Here is a 20,005-nt window from a genome sequence, read left to right as displayed (position 1 = left end):
CATGAATAGACCTATACTCACCTAGGGCTTCCCAGGTGGTGCTAGTAGTAAATTAAGCGAAAGTGAAAGTCACTCAGTCGTGTCCGACCCTTTGCAACGCTATACAGTCCATGGAATTCTCCAGGCCAGAATACTGAAGTGAGTAGCCTTTCCCTTCTCCAGGGGATCTTTCCAACTCAGGGATCAAACCCAGGTCTCCCACATTGCAGCTGGATTCTTCACCAGCTGAGCCACAAGGGAAGCCCAGTGGTAAATGACCCACCTGCAAATGCAGGAGACATAAGAGATGTGGGCTCGATCCCTGGGTCAGGAGGATCTCCTGGAGAAGACTGTGGTAACCCACTCCAGTGTTCTTGCCTGGAGAATCCCATGGACAGAGGAGGCTGGTGGGCCACAGTCCACGGGGTCGCAGAGAGTCGGACACGACTAAAGCAACTAAGCATACACACTCACTAAGGGGTTGAATCAGTGATCAAAGCCCAACAAGAAACACTCTAGACACGATGGCTTCATTGGGGAAACCAACCAAACGTCTAAGGGAGAGTTCCTACCAGTCCTTCTCAAACTTTCCCCAAAATTGAACAGCTAATCAATAAATTCAGCAAAGTAGCAGAATGTAAAGTCAACATACAAAAATCAGTTTCTATTTTCTTTTTAATTCTGTGATTATTTGTTTTCCATATTCTGTCACGGTACTCACTACATTCCAGTCCAGATTGTGTTGATCCCTTTAATGGAATCACCTTATTGTGAAATATCCTCTTTATGTCTATTAATATCTCAAATACAATCAGAGATTTTAACTCAGCTCTCACAGTAACTCAGAGAACAAGCAGGTAAAATAATCAGCAAGAGTTTAGGTTTGAATAACTAACCCGACTTCGCTGGTATTTTTTAAGAACACACCACCTAGCAATGCAGATACACATTGTATTCAAGTGTGCATGAGACACTCATCAAAACAGATCAGGGCTAGTCAGGGTCAAAAGCAAGTTCCAGCAAAATCCATGTCTATTCTACACAAAAAAGAACCTTGATGCTTCTCTCTTATCTCACACAGAAATTAAAATTAATCACAAAAAGCTAAAAGTGAAAGGAAAAACAATAAAGCATGTATTGTTGAGTATGCCAAAGCCTTTGACTGTGTGGATTACAACAAACTATGGAAAATTCTTCAAGAGATGGGAATACCAGACCACCTGACCTGCCTCCTGAGAAATCTCTATGCAGGTCAAAAAGCAACAGTTAGAACTGGACATGGAACAACAGACTGGTTCTAAATTGGGAAAGGAGTATGTCAAGGCTGTATACTGTCACCCTGCTTATTTAACTTATATGCAGAGTACATCATGAGAAACACTGGGCTGGATGAAGCACAAGCTGGAATCAAGATTGCTGGGAGAAATATCAATAACCTCAGATATGCAGATGACACCACCTTTATGGCAGAAAGTGAGGAACTAAAGAGCCTTTTAATGGAAGTGAACGAGGAAAGTGAAAAGGTTGGCTTAAAACTCAACATTCAGAAAACTAAGATCATGGCATCTGGTCCCATCACTTCACGGCAAATAGATGGGGAAACAGTGGAAACAGTGACAGACTTTATTTTGGGGGGGCTCCAAATTCACTGTAGATGGTGACTGCAGTCATGAAATTAAAAGACGCTTGCTCCTTGGAAGAAAAGCTATGACCAACCTAGACAGCATAGTAAAGAGCAGAGACATTACTTTGCCAACAAAGGTCCGTCTAGTCAAGGCTGTGGTTTTTCCAGTCGTCATGTACGGATGTGAGAGCTGGACTATAGAGAAAGCTGAGCACCGCAGAATTGATGCTTTTGAACTGTGGTGTTGGAGAAGACGCTTGAGAGTCCCTTGGACTGCAGGGAGATCCAACCAGTCCATCCGAAAGGAAATCAGTCCTGAACATTCACTGGAAGGACTGATGCTGAAGCTGAAACTCCAATACTTTGGCCACCTGATGGGAAGAACTGACTCATTTGAAAAGACCCTGATGCTGGGAAAGATTGAAGGCAGGAGGAGAAGGGGATGACGGAGGATGAGATGGTTGGATGGCATCACTGACTCAATGGACATGAGTTTGAGTAAACTCCGGGAGTTGGTGATGGACAGGGAGGCCTGGCATGCTGCAGTCCATGGGGTTGCAAAGAGTCGGACACGACTGAGCGACTGAAATGAACTGAACTGGATGTTAGTCGCTCAGTCGTGTCCAACTCTTTGCAACCCCCTGAACTGTAAGCCTGCCAGGCTCCTCTGTCCATGGAATTCTCCAGGCAAGAATAATGGAGTGGATAGCTGTTCTCTTCTCCAGGGGATCCACCCTACTCAGGGATCAAACCTGGGTCTCCTGCACTGCAGACAGATTCTTTATGATCTAAGCCACCAGGGAAGCCCAAAGCACATAGAAGAAATCATAAAGGAGTATCTTCATGATCTTGAGTAGACACTGTTTTCTTAACCAGGACTCTAAAGGCCTTATTACCATTATAGGGAAAAATTAACACTGGACCTCATCAAAAAAATACCATTAAGAGGTAAAAAGACAGGTCACACATTAGGAAAAGGTACACTTAGTACATATCTTCAACAAAGGCAACAAATCAGTTTTATAAACAGAGCACTCACTTCTTTCTCTTTAACGATCAAAAGATTTGAAGAAGCACTTCATGAGAAAAGATATGCGAATGGCCGACAAGCACGTGAACCTGGGCTCACCAGGCATCAGAGAAGTGCAGCCTGAGAGCGCGAGGGGACGACCAGAAGGGAGCCCACAGTGTGTGACGGCGTCTGTCCACGCCGTGGGCTGGGCGCGTGCACACGCGCTGCCGCTGGCCCGTGGGGCTGCAGCACCAGTCTGGAAACCATCTAAGCCTGGCGGTAACTGGCATCCGACTGCCCCTCCGCGGCGGGAGTGAGCACCCTGTGGTCAGCGGCCAGGACGGGACTCGGCACCACCTACGCGGCAGGTAACTCTCACAAGTCTTGTGTTGGGCAGAAGTCACGTCTGCATGACGCTGTGGGTTTTCAGTTCCACAGCGACATGGTGGGGGTGCTGGGAATCGAAGGAGCTGTGGCCTCGCACACTTCCACCCAGCTGGACAAATACCATTAGCACATGGCATGCCCTGTACTGTATTTATAGCCAGTAGAAAAGAAGAGAAAGAAAATACTTGATCCAAAAGAAGGAAAGGACTAAAACAACAGAAATGACCCGGGACGGTGCGTGTGGGCTGCAAGCAGACCCTCCAGAACGAGGTGTGGCTTCCGGCCTTGTTCTCTTGGCCGACAGCCGCTCCCCAAGGGTGCTGGCCTGCCTCTGCCCCAGCTCCCCTCTGTCGGCCATTAAAACAGCTCGCGCCCCTGAGCAGTGGGTCCCCGGGTATTGAGCGGCAATTGGAAGTCGTGGAGAGTCAGGAGGCCTGGGCCTAACAACTGCTGACTAGTCCCGACCCCCCAAGCCGAGCGTGCAGCCTGGCCGTGAAGGGGCCCCCACGCTGCTGCAGGCATGAGCGACGCCAAGGACATGAAGGGTGTGGAAGGTGCTGGAGGCAACGCTGCCCACAGGCACCCCTGGGGTGTCATTTTATCAGTCCACTGGGGCCTGCGCACCCCAACACCCAGGAAAGCATCCCAGAAGTCCCAGAGGACACACCTCTGCAGACCACCCCTGAAGTCAGCCCCGTGTCCTCTGGGTGACTCTCACATCACCCCGGAGCCCGCCAACGGCATCTTACTGAATAAGCGAGTAGTACTGCTGGGTCAGGTCGCTCCACTCGGCCTCTGTGAGGTCCCTGGCAGCGTCCTCGGTGAGATCAATGTCCTCGTGCTCCAGCCGTCCCAGGTAGGCCTTGCACACCTTGCACGCGACGTCTACGCACTGCCCCGACAGGCCCATGAGCCTCAATCCTGCACCCTCAGGAACTGAAACCCAAGCAAGGCACGGGGAGCCTCGACCTCCTCCTGTCCCCATGGAACCCTGTGGAACCCGGGCCACCACCTGCCCCCAGGGAACCCGGGCTGCCACCCACCCCCGTGGAGCCCGGGTCACTGCCCCATGGGGTGGCACCCCGGGGGTGCTGGCAAAGGCCACCCCACCTGTCTGCACCTCAAGGCCTTATGGTGAGGGGCCCCACGTCTCTGGGTGGCCACCCTGGATGCCACGCCTGGGTTGGGGCAGGTTGCCTTTCCCCTCTCGAAGCCACCCTCCCACTGGGCTGTGCCCACCCCTCTCTGCCCCTCCCCCTCCAACTGGACTCTCAGCCCCTCGATGGAAAAGAAACCACACTTCTGATGAGCTTGTCACAAAACCTCTAGCTTCTGAGCACATACTTGGTCCTCAGTGAAAAACAAATACCCCAATTTAAAAATGGAGGGAAGCTGAAAAAATTTCTCACCAAAGAATATATACAGATGATAAATAAGTTCACCACCATATGTTGTCAGAGGAATGCAAATTAAAACAATTAGACACCACTACACACCTATCAGAATGGTCACAATGCAGAACAGTGACATCACCAGATGCTGGTGAGGACATGGAGCAACAGGAACTCGCATCGTTGCAGGGGGGAATGCAAAATGGGGCAGCGACCACTTTGGAGCACAATTTGGCAGTTTCTCACCAAACAAAAAAAAACACACTCTTGCCACATTATCCAGCAGTCATGGTCCTTGGTATTTACCAAGTGAGTTGAAAACTTATGGCTGCTCAAAACTCTATATGCAGCTTTAATCCCAATTGCCAAGACTCAGAAGCAACCCAGGTGCCCTTGGATGCCCAAGTCATCAGTAGATGACTCAATGAACAAACTGTCCATCCAGACTGGGAATGAATGTTACTCAGTGCTGAAGAGAAATGAGCTCCTGGGTCATGAAAAGATGCGGAGGAACCTTAAACGCATGTTAGTAAGTGAGAGAGGATTGAATCACATGTCGTTTATGATTCCAACTCCGTGACATTTTGGAAAATGCAGAGCTGTGGCAACAATAAAAGAATCAGGTGTCAGGGGTGAAGAAGGAATGAACAGGCTGACCGTGGAGGACTTTTATTGTTGGTTAGTTGCTCATTCGTGTCTGACTCTTTGCAACCCCGTGGACTGTTGTGTCCAGGCCTCTCTGCCCATGGACTTTCCAAGGCAAGAATACTGGAGTGGGTTACCATTTCCTTCTCCAGAGGATCTTCCTGACCCAGGCATGGAACCCACGGCTCCTACTTTGGCAGGCAGATTCTTTACCACTGAGCAGATTTTTAGGGCAGTGAAACTGCTCTGAACAATGCCATATTGGTGGATACATGTCATAGTACATTTGTCCAAACCAAGAGGAAGCCCTGGCGTAGACTGTGGACTCTGATGATGACGTGTCAGTGTGGGTTCATCAGTTACAACGAATGTACTGTCTGGGGGGATGTTGACAGTGGGGTGGCAGGGGCAGAGGGTACATGGGACATCTCTGTACCATCTGCTCCCATCTTGCTGTGAACCTAAACTGTTCTATTCAAGTGAATAACAACCAAAAAAGACTTATTTGAGTTTTGTAGGCCTAATCCCACACTGCCATTCCCATCGGATTCTGCTGGAGGAGCCTGGGGGCGGGGCAGAGCCGCAGCCGCGTCCCGGGAGCCCCGCCCACGGCCCCTCCGCCGGCGCGTCCGCACACCTTTCCTGCTGCTGGCGGCGCTCTCGCGGGCCTCCTCCCGCCGGCTCCTCGGCTTGCTCCTGCTGCTCTGCTGGCTGACCACCCACTTCAGGATGCTGGAGGCCACCGTGCGCCGGAAGTCGTCTGCAAGGACACAAGGCCTCGCCCCCTCTGCCTGCGCCGGGGACGGGCCCTCGCCCAGCGCCAGCCACGCTCAGCCCCGACGCCCTGCCCCTGCCGGGGCGTGCGGGGCCTTGCTCCCGCCTCGCGGCCCTCTGGGGAGCCAGGCGCTCCCCACTGCCCCCTTGCCCATACCGTCTGTCCCTACCTCGGCCTCCCGCCTTTGCAGACCGGACTCACAGCCGGGACCTCCCCCGCGGCCACGCATCCACCTGCCCACAGACCCAGAGGCAGAATCGAGCACCCCCTCTCCTGCGCCACCGGGGCTGTGGTCCAGGGGCACCCTCACCACCTCTGCCTGCCCAGCGTCCTCAGCCCTGCACAGACGGATCCTTCCAGAAGCGCCCTCTGCGGACAGCAGCGGCACTCTCCCCCTCAGCGGAGGGGCCTCCCTGGAAGCTGGGTCCACAGCTCTAAGTGCAGGTGGCCAGGGGTCCTGCGGCCCCCACTCAGCACGAAGGTGGCTCAGGGTCCCCCAAACTCAGGCTTGGGCCCAGGGCTGGCTCTGGGCGCCAGTCACCATTCAGGGATAGCCGCGGCCGGGAGGCGGGCTTGTTCCCCACCCCGACTCCAGACTAACGTAGCAGCAGCGCTCCTGATGAGCTCGCCACAAAACCTCTGCTTCTGAGCACAGACCACCCAGAGGTCTGTAAGATATCCCAGCACTTTCTCATGCAAACCTGCTCCTTCCACACCTCAGGGGAGGCCCCCCCAGCAGCTCCGGCCACCCTGGAGACACCCAGAAGGGGAGCGCCCCTCACTGCCCCTCCACCCCTTCCCGTCCTGACGTCTTGATGCGCGGATAGCCCTGAGCCCAAGGCCCGTGGGCGCCCTGCCTGCTCCCGACCTGGAGCCCCCGGCCTGCCGCCCTCGCCCCTCTCCTGGGTCTCCGTCCAGACCCGCTCTCGCAAGGCCCCGCCCACGGTCCCCCACTGACCCTGCCTGGCCTGCATCTGGCCACTCACTCCTGGGGCCCGGCCTGGGGTCCGGGGGCAGGGCAGTGTGCTGGACTGCGGCCGCATCTCCGTGGCCCATAGATGGGTGCTCAGGAGACACGGGCACCCCCACACGACCCCCCGCCTGCCCTGCCCTGCCTGGCCCGCCTGCCCTGTCCCGTCCTTCTCTCTCCTGTGCCCCTGGGCAGGTCCAACCAGGAAGCGGCCTTCGTCCCCAGCCCAGAGACAGCGCCGAGGGTTGGGATGGAACCGGCCCCCCACCTCCGGCCCTGAGGCCCGTCCTGTGGGCAGGGGGCCAGGCCACAGAGAGGCCCCGGGCCTCCGGGCCCCACTCACCCAGGAACTCCTGCTTCTCACCCTCCGTGCAGAGGCTGTAGCAGCGCGGGAAGAAGGTGTCGGGGTTGGCCTGGACGTACCACGGCAGGCTCCGCATGCTCACACACAGCCCGATCTCCGGAGACAGCGGCACGTCAGGCCCGCAGGCTGCGCCAGGCCCGCTCAGCCAGTCTGAGAGCCCGGGGGCCTGGCCGGGTGGCGCCGGCTTCAGTGGGCACTTCGGGGAGCAGACCCTCCCTGGCCCCCTGGCGCCTCCGCCCCCCTGCCAACTGGCCAAACACCCAGGTCACCCGGTGAGCTGGCCAGGGCCTCGGGCTCACCCTGTCGTCAGCGGTGGCTGTGGCAGGCCCGAGGGTGGACAGGGCCGTCTGGGGGCGCCCAGGGCAGAGGGTGCTGCGTCAGGGCAGAGGGTGCATGCTCAGCCTCAGGTCGGGAGGGGCAGAGAGGGGGGCGCCCTGGTCTACAGTGCGGCCCCCTCCCCCAGTGCTCCTGCCTGACGCCACACTCATGGTTAGGGAGGCCCAGCCCAGCCTGGCAGCCCATCTGGGGAAATGGGCCCCCACCCCGAAGTCATGAGGCCATCCACTGCCTGAGGTCTCTGCAGGGAGCCGGGCCCACTGCACCCCTGCAGGCAGCCCCCAGCCCAGAAGCACCCACTGGCCTGAGGCCTGGCGAGGACGCCTGGGGGGCGCCCCGCGGGCAGCCAGGAGCCTCGTCCTGTCCCCCGTGTCATCTCTGACTGTTGAGGGGACGGTCCCCCTGCTGCCTGGGAAACCCCTTCTACCGAGGGGCATGTGCAGGCCTGTCCGTCCCGGCTGGCCCCACCCCAACGTCAGCCTTCAGGGTAAGCGGGGAATGGCTGCCTGGGGTGGCTGGTGGCTGCAAGGGGGTGAGGGTGAGAAGTGGGTGGCGTGGCAGTGCTCCCAACAGCTGGGAGTCACAGCACAGGTGAGGGTGGCCCACCCCGCCACCCCACCGACCCAGAGCCACTCCAGGGCCCAGGGCCCAGGCCAGGCTGTGGGGGGAGCGGTCACTGGCCCTGTCTGGGGCTTGCCCTGCAGCCCAGAGGACAGTGATTCTGTGGCCTTGGGCCCACCCAGGGACACAGTGGGGGGCGCAGAGGCTCTGGGGAGGTTTGCGGGGAGCAGTGCCAAGCATCTCTGGACACTGATGCCAGGCGGCCTCTGGCCAGGCCAGGAGCCTCCAGTCCTGGGAGGAGAGCTGAGGTGGCCGGCGCGCCATGGGGTTGTGCGGCTCCGTAGGCACTGGCGTTTCAGGAGGCAGGGTGCTGCCCGCCTGCCCGCCTGCCCGGGCCCCCGCTCACCTTGGTGGTGAAGGACGCGGTCTTGCCGTAGTGGTTCAGCATCTGGTCACAGCTCAGGCTGTGATGGTCGATGACGTCCCTTTTGATTGTCCAGAGGAAGTAGGGCGTTTCATTTTTTACCAACCTGGACTGGCAAGAAGAAACCTTTCTCAGTACCCAGCATCTGAGGCGCACGTCTCTAAGGGTGGGGCAGGCCCAGGGTGAAGGGTGCGGGGTTTAGGCTAAGAAGAGCGTGTGGCTTCCCGTCCTGACGGCAGCCTCGCACGTTCCTTGGGGGCCTCCCGCTGGCCGTGTGGGAGCTGCTGTGACCACACAGGGCTTCCCATGCGAGGGGGTGGGGGGCTTGGACTCCGGGCGGCAGGGGCACCAAGCGGGGTCTGAGCTGCCCGCCCCGCAGGTGCTCGCTCTGGGACACGCTGGCTGCAGCCCCGGGAGAGCCCCCTCCCCGGCCGCCAGGACGCGGGCTCCTCTGCTGCCCCGAGCCTTCAGAGTGCAGGGGCCCAGGACGGCGGCTGAAGCAAGACTGGGAGTCCTTGGTGTCTGCGCTCTTGTGCTTGGTCAAAAATTCTAACCAAATAAAGAGATATGAGGAAGGGAAAAGATTCTCCATAATCCTGCCCCTGGAGATGACCCGGACACCTTGGAGAAGACCCTTTGGGTCACGCCCGCAGACAGCATGTTAGGACCACCTGATGCCCGTGGCTCGAGTCAGCCCACCTTGAGCCCCGTGTTCCGGCAGGACGGCTCCTCCCGCACACCATCACACAGCGCTGCTGCCGGGGGCGGGCCGGGGGCCACAGGGAAGAGGGGGCTGCTGGGCCCAGGCTGCCAGCCTCACTTCCCAAGCTCACCCGACCCGGGTCCCTGGACTCGGGCTCAAGGCCTTGGTCCTTCCTCCTGCTCTCAGCTCCTGTAGCCACTTCCCCAAGTAAGTCTCATCTGTCACAGGGCTGATAAAGCGTCGCAGACGGATGGATAGAGCGCGCGTGGGGGCCACCCAGGCGCCCGGGGGGAGGCCCGGCCTCTGGTCCAGTGCTGACACCCCTGCCCCCCAGGCTACCCGCACCCCCGACCCACGGCACCTCCCCAGCCTCATGGTTGACTTTTGCAGAAAGGGATCCGCACCGGGAATAGGCACGATGCGCCCACTGGCCTGTCAGGCCCTTGCCCATTTTCCATTCGATCAACACCCTCTCTGGGTGTGCGGGCGCTTCACGCACTCTGAGCAGGAGGTCCGTGCAGTTTCACGCCCTGCAAACTTCTCCCCGCGTAGCTGGTGTTTGCTCTCTTCACAGGGTCTTCCAGGGGCCAGGAGCTCTGCATGTCAGTGTGGTCAGTGCATCCCATTCTCCTCACAGTGGACACTTTCTGGCCTGGTTTTAACTTTCTTTTCTCCCCTTGAGTCTCAGCGACCCTCCGTTACCTGCCGGCCGCCTCCCACAACCCCACACAACTGCCTCCCTGTCATCGTCAGCTCTGCCCAGCCCGTGATGGCTGATCTGCCGCCCAGCCAGCATTGAGGCCTGGGGGCCCAGCCCTGGGGGGCTCACTCCAGCCGGGGTGGGCTGCGTGCAGCAGACAGCACCTCCACCACCACTGCCTGGGGGCTGTGCAACCCCATCCCACGGGGTCTCCAGAGACGGCAGGCTCAGCTCGTCTGCTCACACGGGAGCATGGACGCGGGGCCCACAGGGAGGCCCAGGTGGACGCGCGGACGCGGGGCCCACGGGGAGGCCCAGGTGGACACACACACAGCACATGGACGAAGGGACGTCCTCAAAGCTGGGTGTGACTGTGGCTTTGCTGCCGCCCTCACCTCCCAGGGTGTAGCACAGAGGAGGAGGTAAACGTCTGGCCGAGGCGCCCCAGGAGCCCACGGGAACCTACCATCACATCGTGGATGTCGTCTGCTTTCTCTAAAGCCACATCTTGATTCTCTTTGCCTTCAGCATGTTTGTTGTCTGCAAACACAACATACAAGCAATCAGCAAGTCATTGACCACAGCCGGGCCCACCACTGGGCCCAGGGCAGAGCAGTGCCCCCTCAGGTCCCGTGAGGAGCACGGCTAAGTCAGGCTTGGGCCGTGGTGCCCCCCTGAGTGTCCACTGAACCGACCTGGGCCATGAACTGCGGAACAAGTGGGGTCCAACAACTGCTTGCAGGCCGAGCAGAGACCCTGGAGCCAAGAGGGCGCAGACTCCGTGGGGAGGGGGCAGGCCCAGCTGGGGTCAGGGAGGACCAGGTGGGCAGGGGCGGGAGGAGGAAGCACGGCAGGGGGCCAAGCGGGGGCCAGGAGGGAGCTGGGCCCTGAAGAGGGACTTCCAGGCCCGGCCGCCGACGGACAGTGGACAACGTCCAGGCACAGGGACGCCTGGACATGGATGGGGACACACGTGGAAGTGACCAGAACCGGGGCTTGACGGGGCTCGTCGACGCCTGGACGCCTGGGGCGGGGCCGAGCGGCGAGCCCCTCCCCCGGGGAGGCCACAGCGCAGGGCCCGCCGCTCCGCGTGGAACCCACACACTCTGGGTCTCCGTGACAGGCACACACGTTTCACGCAGAACACACACGCCGATACTCTACCCGGCACCCCTTCCCCGTCGCCGTCAACGCTCGGCACGAACTTGGTCAGAAAGTGGAACTTCTTTTCCACCCAGCCCTTCCTCCGCAGGGCGGCCCGGATCACTGGGTAGTGTCCGTAGATGGAGAAGATCTTCTTTTCCTCAAATTGCAAGTGTATTTGAAATTAAAGAACAGAAAACGAGTTAACCCTGTCTCTGTAAGACAGTCTGCAGTCAGGGTGAGGGACGGTCCTGGCGGGAAGTGCTCCGTTCCACTCTGAGAGTCAGGGCAGCCGCCAGGGCAGGGCAGGCAGCCCCCCGGCAGGCCCACCTCTGCTGTGTGCCCACGGCCCCGGGCGTGGGGGCTTTGCACACACAGGCCTCGCTCACACTCAGCCAGAGGAGGCACAGCCAGGACCTTGGGGCTTCTGGAGGCTCAGACCTCAGCTCGGGGCAGGTCGAGGTCTGAAGGGCGGGCCTCGGGGGCGGCCCGGGACCTGTGCGCTACTTTCCTGTACAAAGGTGACCGGCCCGCGCATCTGGGGAGCGGGAGGTTTGAGGAGGGGTGGGGGGCACTCAGACGCCCGGGAGGGGCCAGAGGGGCGGCGCCCCCACCCGGGCCGCATCAGGGACCGGGACCCCGCCCACTACTGTGGGAGGAGCCAGCTGCCCGGGGCCAGGCAGAGAGCAGAGGCAGACAGCCGTCTGCTTCCCAGCAGACAGTCGAGCGAGGACCGGCAAGGCCATGCGGGGCCCGGGCCCACGCTGCCGAGGACACACGCAGACACACGGCGTGGGCAGCAGTGAGCTTGTGAGAGCAGGACGGGGCAGGAGGGGAGGCAGCTCACTCACGGGGTCCCTGACCAGACTCGGAAAGGCGGGGGGGGGGGGGGGGGGGGGGGGGCCTGGGTGGGCCTGGCCTAATCAGCTGTGCCCAAGAAGAGGGTCAGAAACCGAGACGGGCAGGGACTGTCTCTGCCCGCTGCTGCCTCTGAAGACGGCACGACACACCCTACAGTCTCACGGAAATCGATCCTGCCGACAAGCCCACAGAGCTCCCAGGAGGGTCCTCCCACCGTGGGCCTCCAGAGGCGACCCCCCGGCTCGGTGCCTCGACAGACGCGGAGCAGAGGGCCCGGCCTGCACCCTGATGCACAGGAGCCGGGAGATAGCACGGGGCTGTGTCTAAGCAGCTAAGGCCGTGGTGGTCTCACACAGCAGTGGCGGGAGGGCCAGGACCACCTGCCAAGGACGTGTGGGCCTGTGGCCAGATGCTGGCAGCCCAGTTCCAGCTCCCTCGGGGGACCGCTGGGCCTCATTCTGCTCAGATCACGGGTCCGGAGCCTGGCCTTGCCTGCCACAGGGCGGGGAGGGGCGGGAGGTGACGGCAGGTCAGGGCCCACAGCTCCAGCAAGACCTCCTGCCCACACCCCCAGGTTCTCTGCTGATCTAGGGTCAGACTGAACGACTTCAGAAAACTGGCTTAACTGTAATAACCCAACAGAGTATAAAACATAAGGGAACTACAAAAGGACAACAGGGGGTCCCAGACTTCTAACACAAGAGGGAAGACAGGATTTTAAAAGTAATCAGTCCACAAGGAGGCATGAAAGGAGAGGAAAAACGAGCAGAAGCCAAATGAATGAAACCCCATGGGAATACGCCAGCAGTTTAATTATGGACGAATACACAAAATGCTCCAGTTAAAAGGTAAGAAGTGTCAGACTACGTCTTTTTCTTATCTCAATCTATGCTGTCCACAAGAGAAAATCAAAAGCACACACCTACAGACAAGTAGAGAATAAAATGATCCAAGTATGAGACAGAATAACCTTTGCGACGAATATACATCACTAAAGTAAAGAAAAGCTTCGTACAATGCGAAGCAGACATTCAGCTTGTCAGAACACATTCGTCTGCACCCATTAACAGAGCTATAAATTATACACAGCAAAAACTGGGAGGAACACAAAGTAGACAAATCCGCAACTACACTAGGAAATTTAACATGCTTCTCTCAGTAAATTAAAGAACACAAGGACAAAAACAAACCCCTGATAAAACAAAAACAAACCCCTCAAGTCTAGAGGACTTGAAGAACTCAAATGAAAACCTCTTCCTTGATGACTGTGAATAGCGCACTCTACATCAACATCTGTATAAATTAACAAAACGCTAGGCAGAAAGCAGGTCTGAATACATTTCAACGGAAATATATTATACCAATTACATTCTCAACCACAGTTAATCAAGCCAGCAAATCAGTAACAAAATAACCAGAAACAACCCTTTTTACTGTTGTCCAGTTGACTGCTTAGCTGTGTCCGACTCTTTGTGACCCCAAGGACTGCGGCACGCCAGGCTCCTCTGTCTGCCACTGTCTCCCAGAGCTTGCTCAAATTCATGTCCATTGAGTCAGTGATGTTATCTAATCAGCTCATCTTCTGTTGTCCCCTTCTTCTTTTGCCTTCAATCATTCCCAGCATCAGGGTCTTCTCCAATGAGTCAGTTCTTCACATCAGGTGGCCAAAGTATTCATCTTCAGCATCAGCCAAGGAATTTCATCTTCAGCATCAGTCTTTCCAATAAATATTCAGGACTGATTTCCTTTAGGACTGACTGGTTTGATCTCCATGCTGTCCAAGTCTTCTAAAGCATCAATTCTTTGGCACTCAGCCTTCTTTATGGTCCAACTCTCACATCTGTACATGAGTACTGGAAATACTGTAGCTTTGACTATATGGACCTCTGTCGGCAAAGTAATGTCTCTGCTTTTTAAAATACTGTCTAGGTTTGTCATAGCTTTCCTTCCAAGGAGCAAGTGTCTTTTCATTTCATGGCTGCGGTCACCATCGGCACTGATGTTGGAGCCCAAGAAGATAGTCTCTCACTGTTTCCATTGTTTCCCCATCTATTTGCCATGAAGTGATGGAACTGGATGCCATGATCTTCGTTTTCTGAATGTTGAGGTCTCAGCCAACTTTTTCACTCTCCTCTTTCACTTTCATAAAGAGGCTCTTCAGTTCCTCTTCACTTTCTGCCATAAGGGTGGTGTCATCTGCATATCTGAGTCTATTGATATTTCTCCCAGCAATCTTGATTCCAGCTTGTGATTCATCCAGTCAGGCATTTTGCATGATGTACTCTGCATGTAAGTTAAGTAAGTAGGGTGACAACATACAGCCTTGGCGTACTCTTTCCCAATTTTGAATCAGTCCATTGTTTCATGCCAGTTCTAACTTCTGCTTCTTGACCTGCATACAGTTTTCTCAGGAGGCAGGTGAGGTGGTCTGGTATTCCCTTCTCTTTAAGAATTTTTCACAGTTTGCTGTGAGTCACACAGTCAAAGGCTTAGCATAGTCAACGAAGCAGAAGCAAATGTTTTTCTGGAATTTCCTTGCTTTCTCTATATCCAGCAAATGTTGGAAATTTGATCTCTGGTTCCTCTACCTTTTCTAAACCCAGCTTACACATCTGGAAGTTCTCAGTTCACATATTGCTGAAGCCTAGTTGGAAGGATTTTGAGCATAACCTTGCCAGCATGTGAAATGAGTGCAACTGTCTAGTAGTTTGAACATTCTTTGGCATTGCCCTTCTTTGGGACTGGAATGAAAACTGACCTTTACCAGTCCTGTGGCCACTGCTGAGTTTTCCAAATTTGCTGATGCAATGAATGCAGCACTTTAACAGCATCATCTTTTAGGATTTTAATAATCTACCTGCCTAGAAATTAAGAACTATACTTTTAAGTAACCCACTATCAATGAAAATAGTATGAATCATGAAATACTTTGAACTGTATCTCATCAAAAATACTACAAAACGAAATCTACTGAAATGCAACTAAAGCAGTACTTAGAGGGATATTTGTAGCCCTAAACGTTTATATGTTTTAAGGTCTCAAAAGAAAATCTGAAGTTAAATCTAAAGGTTAAATTCGATTTATAGGAAACCCCAGAAAGGACAGTGATGGGAAGCACAAAATGTTCATCCATGGTTGCCAGGATTTGGGAATAACTAGGGCGAGAGGCGGCTTCTGCGAGGGCGGCCGTGCTCTGCTGTGGCTGCGTGAGTCGATGCAGACTCCGTCCGAGTGTCTCCTGGGCTGCGCTTCTCTGCAGGTGCATCCAGCCCATCGCAGCCCCCGCTGTGCGCTTACCACCCCTGCACTCCCAGCTGTGCGCTGCGCTTCAGAAGGACGTTAGGGCTGAGCGCATCTCCACGCGTCACTGTGTGTTGGGTTTCTCAGGCTTCCCCGCCGTCCTGGCCTGAGCAAGGTGACGCACGGTACGGACGAGAGTCACGTTATCAGAGTGAAAGCTGTGGACCATCTGAAGAACGCCTGCCCTTCCTTATTCCCCCTGAAGGCTCCAGTTCTGGCGGAAGCTGGGCCCCTCCCTTGGGGACGCGGTGGGTGTCCCGGGGCCCCGTATGAGCACCAGAACTCGCACACACACGCGTCCTCACCACGTCACTCGGGGGCCTGGGCCGAGGGTGGGAGGGCGATGTGGGAGTTTGTCCCTTGTCTGAGACATGTGTCCACAGCTGCAACCAAACAACAGGGACACGCTGGCCAGGTGGTTGTAGGAGAGGCTTTTACCGTGTGCGTGTCTGCACCTTCTGCATTTCAGAAGCATCACTTAGTTCAGAAGTAAAGGTCTAATGTACCGCGACTCTGGCACAAGCCTCACGCCAGTGCCAGGATTGGGGGCACACCTCAGCGGCGGGGCATGTCACAGGCTACGGACTCCCTCTACAAACTCCAAAATGAATTCCATTCTTAAAAAGAACCCCTTCCCATGGAGCCCCAGAGAGCGTTTACCTTGATTGCCTTGTCGGTTAGTTGTTTTGCTATTTTGAATCTGTCTAATTTGGGGCAAGAAACCAAGTCTTGGGAAACGCCTCGTTTTAATTCTGCAAAAGGAAAACAGACATGAAGGCAAAGGCAAGACCAAACCAGTTACATTCACACTCAGGAGATACCAGTCTGATCCCTGTGTCCAGCCCCCCATGGCAGGCAGCCCTCAGAGACATTTCATAAAATTCCAAATGTGTATATACTTAATAATATAGCTTCAAATGTATAAAAACACAAGTGGATAGAGATTACAAAAAAAAAAGGCATAGAAAATCCAAATTCATATTGAGATACTTCAATGAACCATTTGTCTCAGGAAAGGAAGGGCTGCCTGGGTGGCACTAGGAGTAAAAAATCCACTTGCCAACGCAGGAGACATAAGACATGAGTTCCATCCCTGGGTCAGGAAGATCGCCTGGAGGAAGGCATGGCAACCCACTCCAGTATTCTTGCCTGGAGGATCCCATGGACAGAGGAACCTGGTAAGCTACAGTCCATGGACGTGCAAAGACTCAGACAGGACTGAAGTGACTTAGCACATGCTCAGAAAAGGAAAGCATAAACAAAGAATCAGTAAAATATAGCAGATTTGAATCAATCAGCCCTAAATGACATCCAGAAATCAAATCCACAGCTGAGGACACACTTTCTCTTCACACATCTCTTCCAACATAGATCACACACTGGGCCACAGGGTCTCCGCAAACTTCAGTGGATCAAAATGATATAGATTAAATTTTTTACCACTGAAGGAAACTAGAAATTAATAACAAAATGGTAACTAGAAATTTTTCTAAACGTTCAAAACTTCAGTTCCATTCAGTTCAGTTGCTCAGCCATGTCCAACTGTGCGACCCCATGGACCACAGCATGCCAGGCTTCCCTGTCCATTACCACCTCCCAGAGTTTGCTCAAACTCATGTCCATTGAGTCGGTGATGCCATCCAACCAGCTCATCCTCTGTTGTCCCCTTCTCCTCCTGCCCTCAATCTTTCCCAACATCAGGGTCTTTTCCAATGAGTCAGCTCTTCACATCAGGTGGCCAAAGTATTGGAGTTTCAGCTTCAGCGTCAGTCCTTCCAGTGACTATTCAGGACTGATTTCCTTTAGGGTGGACTGGTTGTATCTCCTTGCAGTCCAAGGGACTTTCAAGGGCCTTCTCTAATACCACAGTTCAAAAGCATCAGTTCTTCAGAGCTCAGCATTCTTTATGGTCCAACTCTCACATTCATATATGACCACTGGATAAACCATAGCCTTGACTAGACGGACCTTTGTCAGCAAAGTAATGTCTCTGCTTTTTAATATGCTATCTATGTTGGTCATAGCTTTTCTCGCAAGGAGCAAGCGTCTTTTAATTTCATGGCTGCAGTCACCATCTGCAGTGATTATGGAGCCCAAAAAATTAAGTAGCACACTTTTAAAATAAAGCATGGCTCAAAGGAGAAATCAGGTGGAAATGATGAGACCTGTGCGGCAGTGAAAACATGGCCCATCACAGTGTCAGAACACAAACGAAACTATGATTAGAGTTCTAAAAATACAAAGGTTGCTAATGTTTGAAAATCCATAACATAGTCCATTAATACAGTAAATAAAAATATGTAGAAGAAAACATGATAAAATGTAATAACTGTTCATTTTAAAACTCTCAGTAAACCAGGAATAAAAGAGAACTTCCTTTCAAACTTATAGAAGCAAGAATTCATGGGTGTTTAACTCATAATTTTTGTGAATGACCACTTAAAACATACTACTTGTACGTTTTAAAGGGGAAATATTAACCAATGGGGCTTAGAGGAAGGTATCCTGGTGAACCTGGATCCATTTAGGACTTCTGTTATATAAATATAAATTCAGTTCTAAAATGAAAATTAGTATTTTGAATAAATTTGCCAAAGAAAATTTGACAGCTAAAGAAATGTGAAAAAGTAAATCATGGCTTTTTGTTTTGTTTTTAAAAAAACTTATAGCAACACCATACTTCATGGTTAAACACTGAACACTCTCCTCTGGAGTTTAGAAACAAAAAAAGATGTCCACTATATCACATATACTCAACATTATACTCAAAGTGCTAGCCCATGCAATAATGCAAGAAAAGGAAATAAGAGGTATAAAGACTGAAAAGATCTGCAGGTGATGACTGTGTATGGAACACATTTAATTGTTACAATTAGTAAGTATATTTACTAAGGTCACCAACCACCAAGGCAGGAAAATGAATTCAACTGTATTTGCATACATTACAGACAATTAGAAAATGGAACTCAAAAATGCCAACCATGGCAGTGTTAAGCATGGACTATCTGGGAATGATTCTAACAAAGAGGTGGTACACACTTGTAACTAAAAGTGGGAACCTTGCCAACAAGATTGGAAGAGCTGATGTTCATGATCAGGACACTGAATACTAAGATATTAATTCTCTTCCCAGCTGATCTATGTATTCAGTGGAATCACACAGCAGGGTGTGTGTGTGTGTGTGTGTGTGTGTGTGTGTGTGTGTTGGGGGAGGGGTAAATTAACAATTGATTCTAAAAATGCTCAAGTCCAAGAAACCCTGCATACATATTGAAGAAAAAAACAGAAAAATAGTGACTTACTATGAGGCTACTGAAATTAAAGCAGGTGGTTTGAGGTTAGGATAGGCAGATAGATCAATAGAACAGATAGAGGCATCCAGAGCCTGAACTTGACAGTCACTTTCAGAAAACCCAGGGGGACGGGCAGAGGACAATACTGACTAGATTCTGCTCTGCGCTCCCCTTCCAACGACGTGGGCTCTGATGGCAGCCTGTTCGGTTCACCTGGCTCCATCCCTGCTTCGATCTTGGCCTCGGGCACCTCGTCCTTGCCCCCTTCTACCACCTGGGCCCCTGCAAAGGGGTATAAGCCAGGCTGGAAGCGGGGAGCACAGATGGGGGGAGGGGAGGAAGGGGAGTCTGGAGTGGAGAGGGGACTATCGGGTTGGGCGGGCAGGGCTGCGGTGGAGGGAGAAGTCTGGGGTTGGGGGGTCCTGGGGTTGGGGGGGGGGGTCCAGGGTTGGGGGAGCCTGGGTTTCGGGGGCAGGGCTGGGATGGAAGGGGAGTCTGGGGGAGGGTGTCTGGGGTTGAAGGGCAGGGCTGCGGTGGAGGGAGGAGTCTGGGGGTGGGGGGGGCCGACTTGGGTTGGGGGGAAGCAGGTCCCGGCCCCCAAGGGCCGGGATTCAGAGGTGGAGGGCTGGGCGGGCCTGGAGTTCCGAAGGAAGGGTAGGTCTGGGGCTCCACTGGAGTGGTCTGGAATCCCGGAGGCGGGGGCGGGGGCAGACTAAGGGCCCAGGCCTAGGGTTCGGAGGGAGGCGGGCTCAGTGCTCACCCGGGCCGGTCCGCGTACCCCCGCCCCCCGTCGCGCTGTCTCGCGTCCTGCGGTTGCCCTGGGCGACAGACCCCGGCGGCGGCGGCGCGGCGCATTGTGCAGCCCGGGGGCGCTGGCGGCGGGGCCTCGCAGGCGTGGCGCGGCGGCCGGCGCGGGGCGTGGGGCTTCGCGGGCGCCGGGGCGGCAGGGTGCGGCGGGGGCGGCGGTGGGGGCGGCTCCGGGCGCGGCCCCGAGCGCAGCTCCGGGCGCGGCGGCGCGCGGGGGGCGTCGGGGGTGTGGGGTCCCACGGGCCACGGTTGAGGGCACCTAGGCGGCGCTCCGGGAAGGGGCTGCAGTCCGAGACGCTGCCGCGGCTGGCGTGGGGACCGGGGCGTGGGGCACGGAGCATGGTGTCCGCGGGGAGGAGGGCCCACGAGTGGCATGCGCCCTGCCCGGGGTCACGCAATCCCGCCCCGCGCGGCTGTCGGGGTCACACAGACCCGCCGTGGCAATCAGAGTCCCCCAAGTCATAAAGACCCGAAGGTCACACACCTGGGACCCCGCCCTTGCAGGACTAGCCGACCATCCAGGTCAGGCTCCGCCCCATCCAGTGTTCCTGGGAAGATGGCCCTAGCCCTCCAGGAGCTGTGCCGTGTTCCCTGGGTCACTCGTGGGGCCTGAAGTGCCGCCCCGGGAGTTCCGAGCACCAGCCAGCATCCCAGCCACCCAGATGTCCAGCCTCTCTGGTCCAGCATCTTTGTAGAGGGAGGGGTGAATAGGAAAGATCCACCTACGCCA

General features: G+C 55.2%; 1 protein-coding gene across 1 annotated transcript in view; it reads right to left on the bottom strand.

The window, feature by feature from the left end:
- TTLL8 (tubulin tyrosine ligase like 8) overlaps positions 1 to 19,616 on the bottom strand; it is a 31,184-nt gene extending 11,568 nt beyond the window's left edge. Inside the window, exons 1-9 of the mRNA XM_061125626.1 lie at positions 19,229 to 19,616; positions 18,682 to 18,750; positions 15,836 to 15,927; positions 11,036 to 11,174; positions 10,338 to 10,411; positions 8,451 to 8,579; positions 7,127 to 7,241; positions 5,676 to 5,798; positions 3,752 to 3,938 (exon numbers count right to left, since the gene is read on the bottom strand). Coding sequence (XP_060981609.1) covers positions 3,752 to 3,938; positions 5,676 to 5,798; positions 7,127 to 7,241; positions 8,451 to 8,579; positions 10,338 to 10,411; positions 11,036 to 11,174; positions 15,836 to 15,927; positions 18,682 to 18,750; positions 19,229 to 19,616 — 1,316 coding nt within the window. The remainder of the gene's footprint in view (positions 1 to 3,751; positions 3,939 to 5,675; positions 5,799 to 7,126; positions 7,242 to 8,450; positions 8,580 to 10,337; positions 10,412 to 11,035; positions 11,175 to 15,835; positions 15,928 to 18,681; positions 18,751 to 19,228) is intronic.
- Between the last annotated feature and the right edge of the window lie 389 nt (positions 19,617 to 20,005).

The sequence above is a fragment of the Dama dama genome, chromosome 22 (assembly GCF_033118175.1).
Source record: "Dama dama isolate Ldn47 chromosome 22, ASM3311817v1, whole genome shotgun sequence".
Taxonomy (NCBI): Eukaryota; Metazoa; Chordata; class Mammalia; order Artiodactyla; family Cervidae; genus Dama; species Dama dama.
The sequence above is the reverse complement of the archived record's forward strand: the minus strand, read 5'-3'. Positions and strand labels throughout refer to the sequence as shown.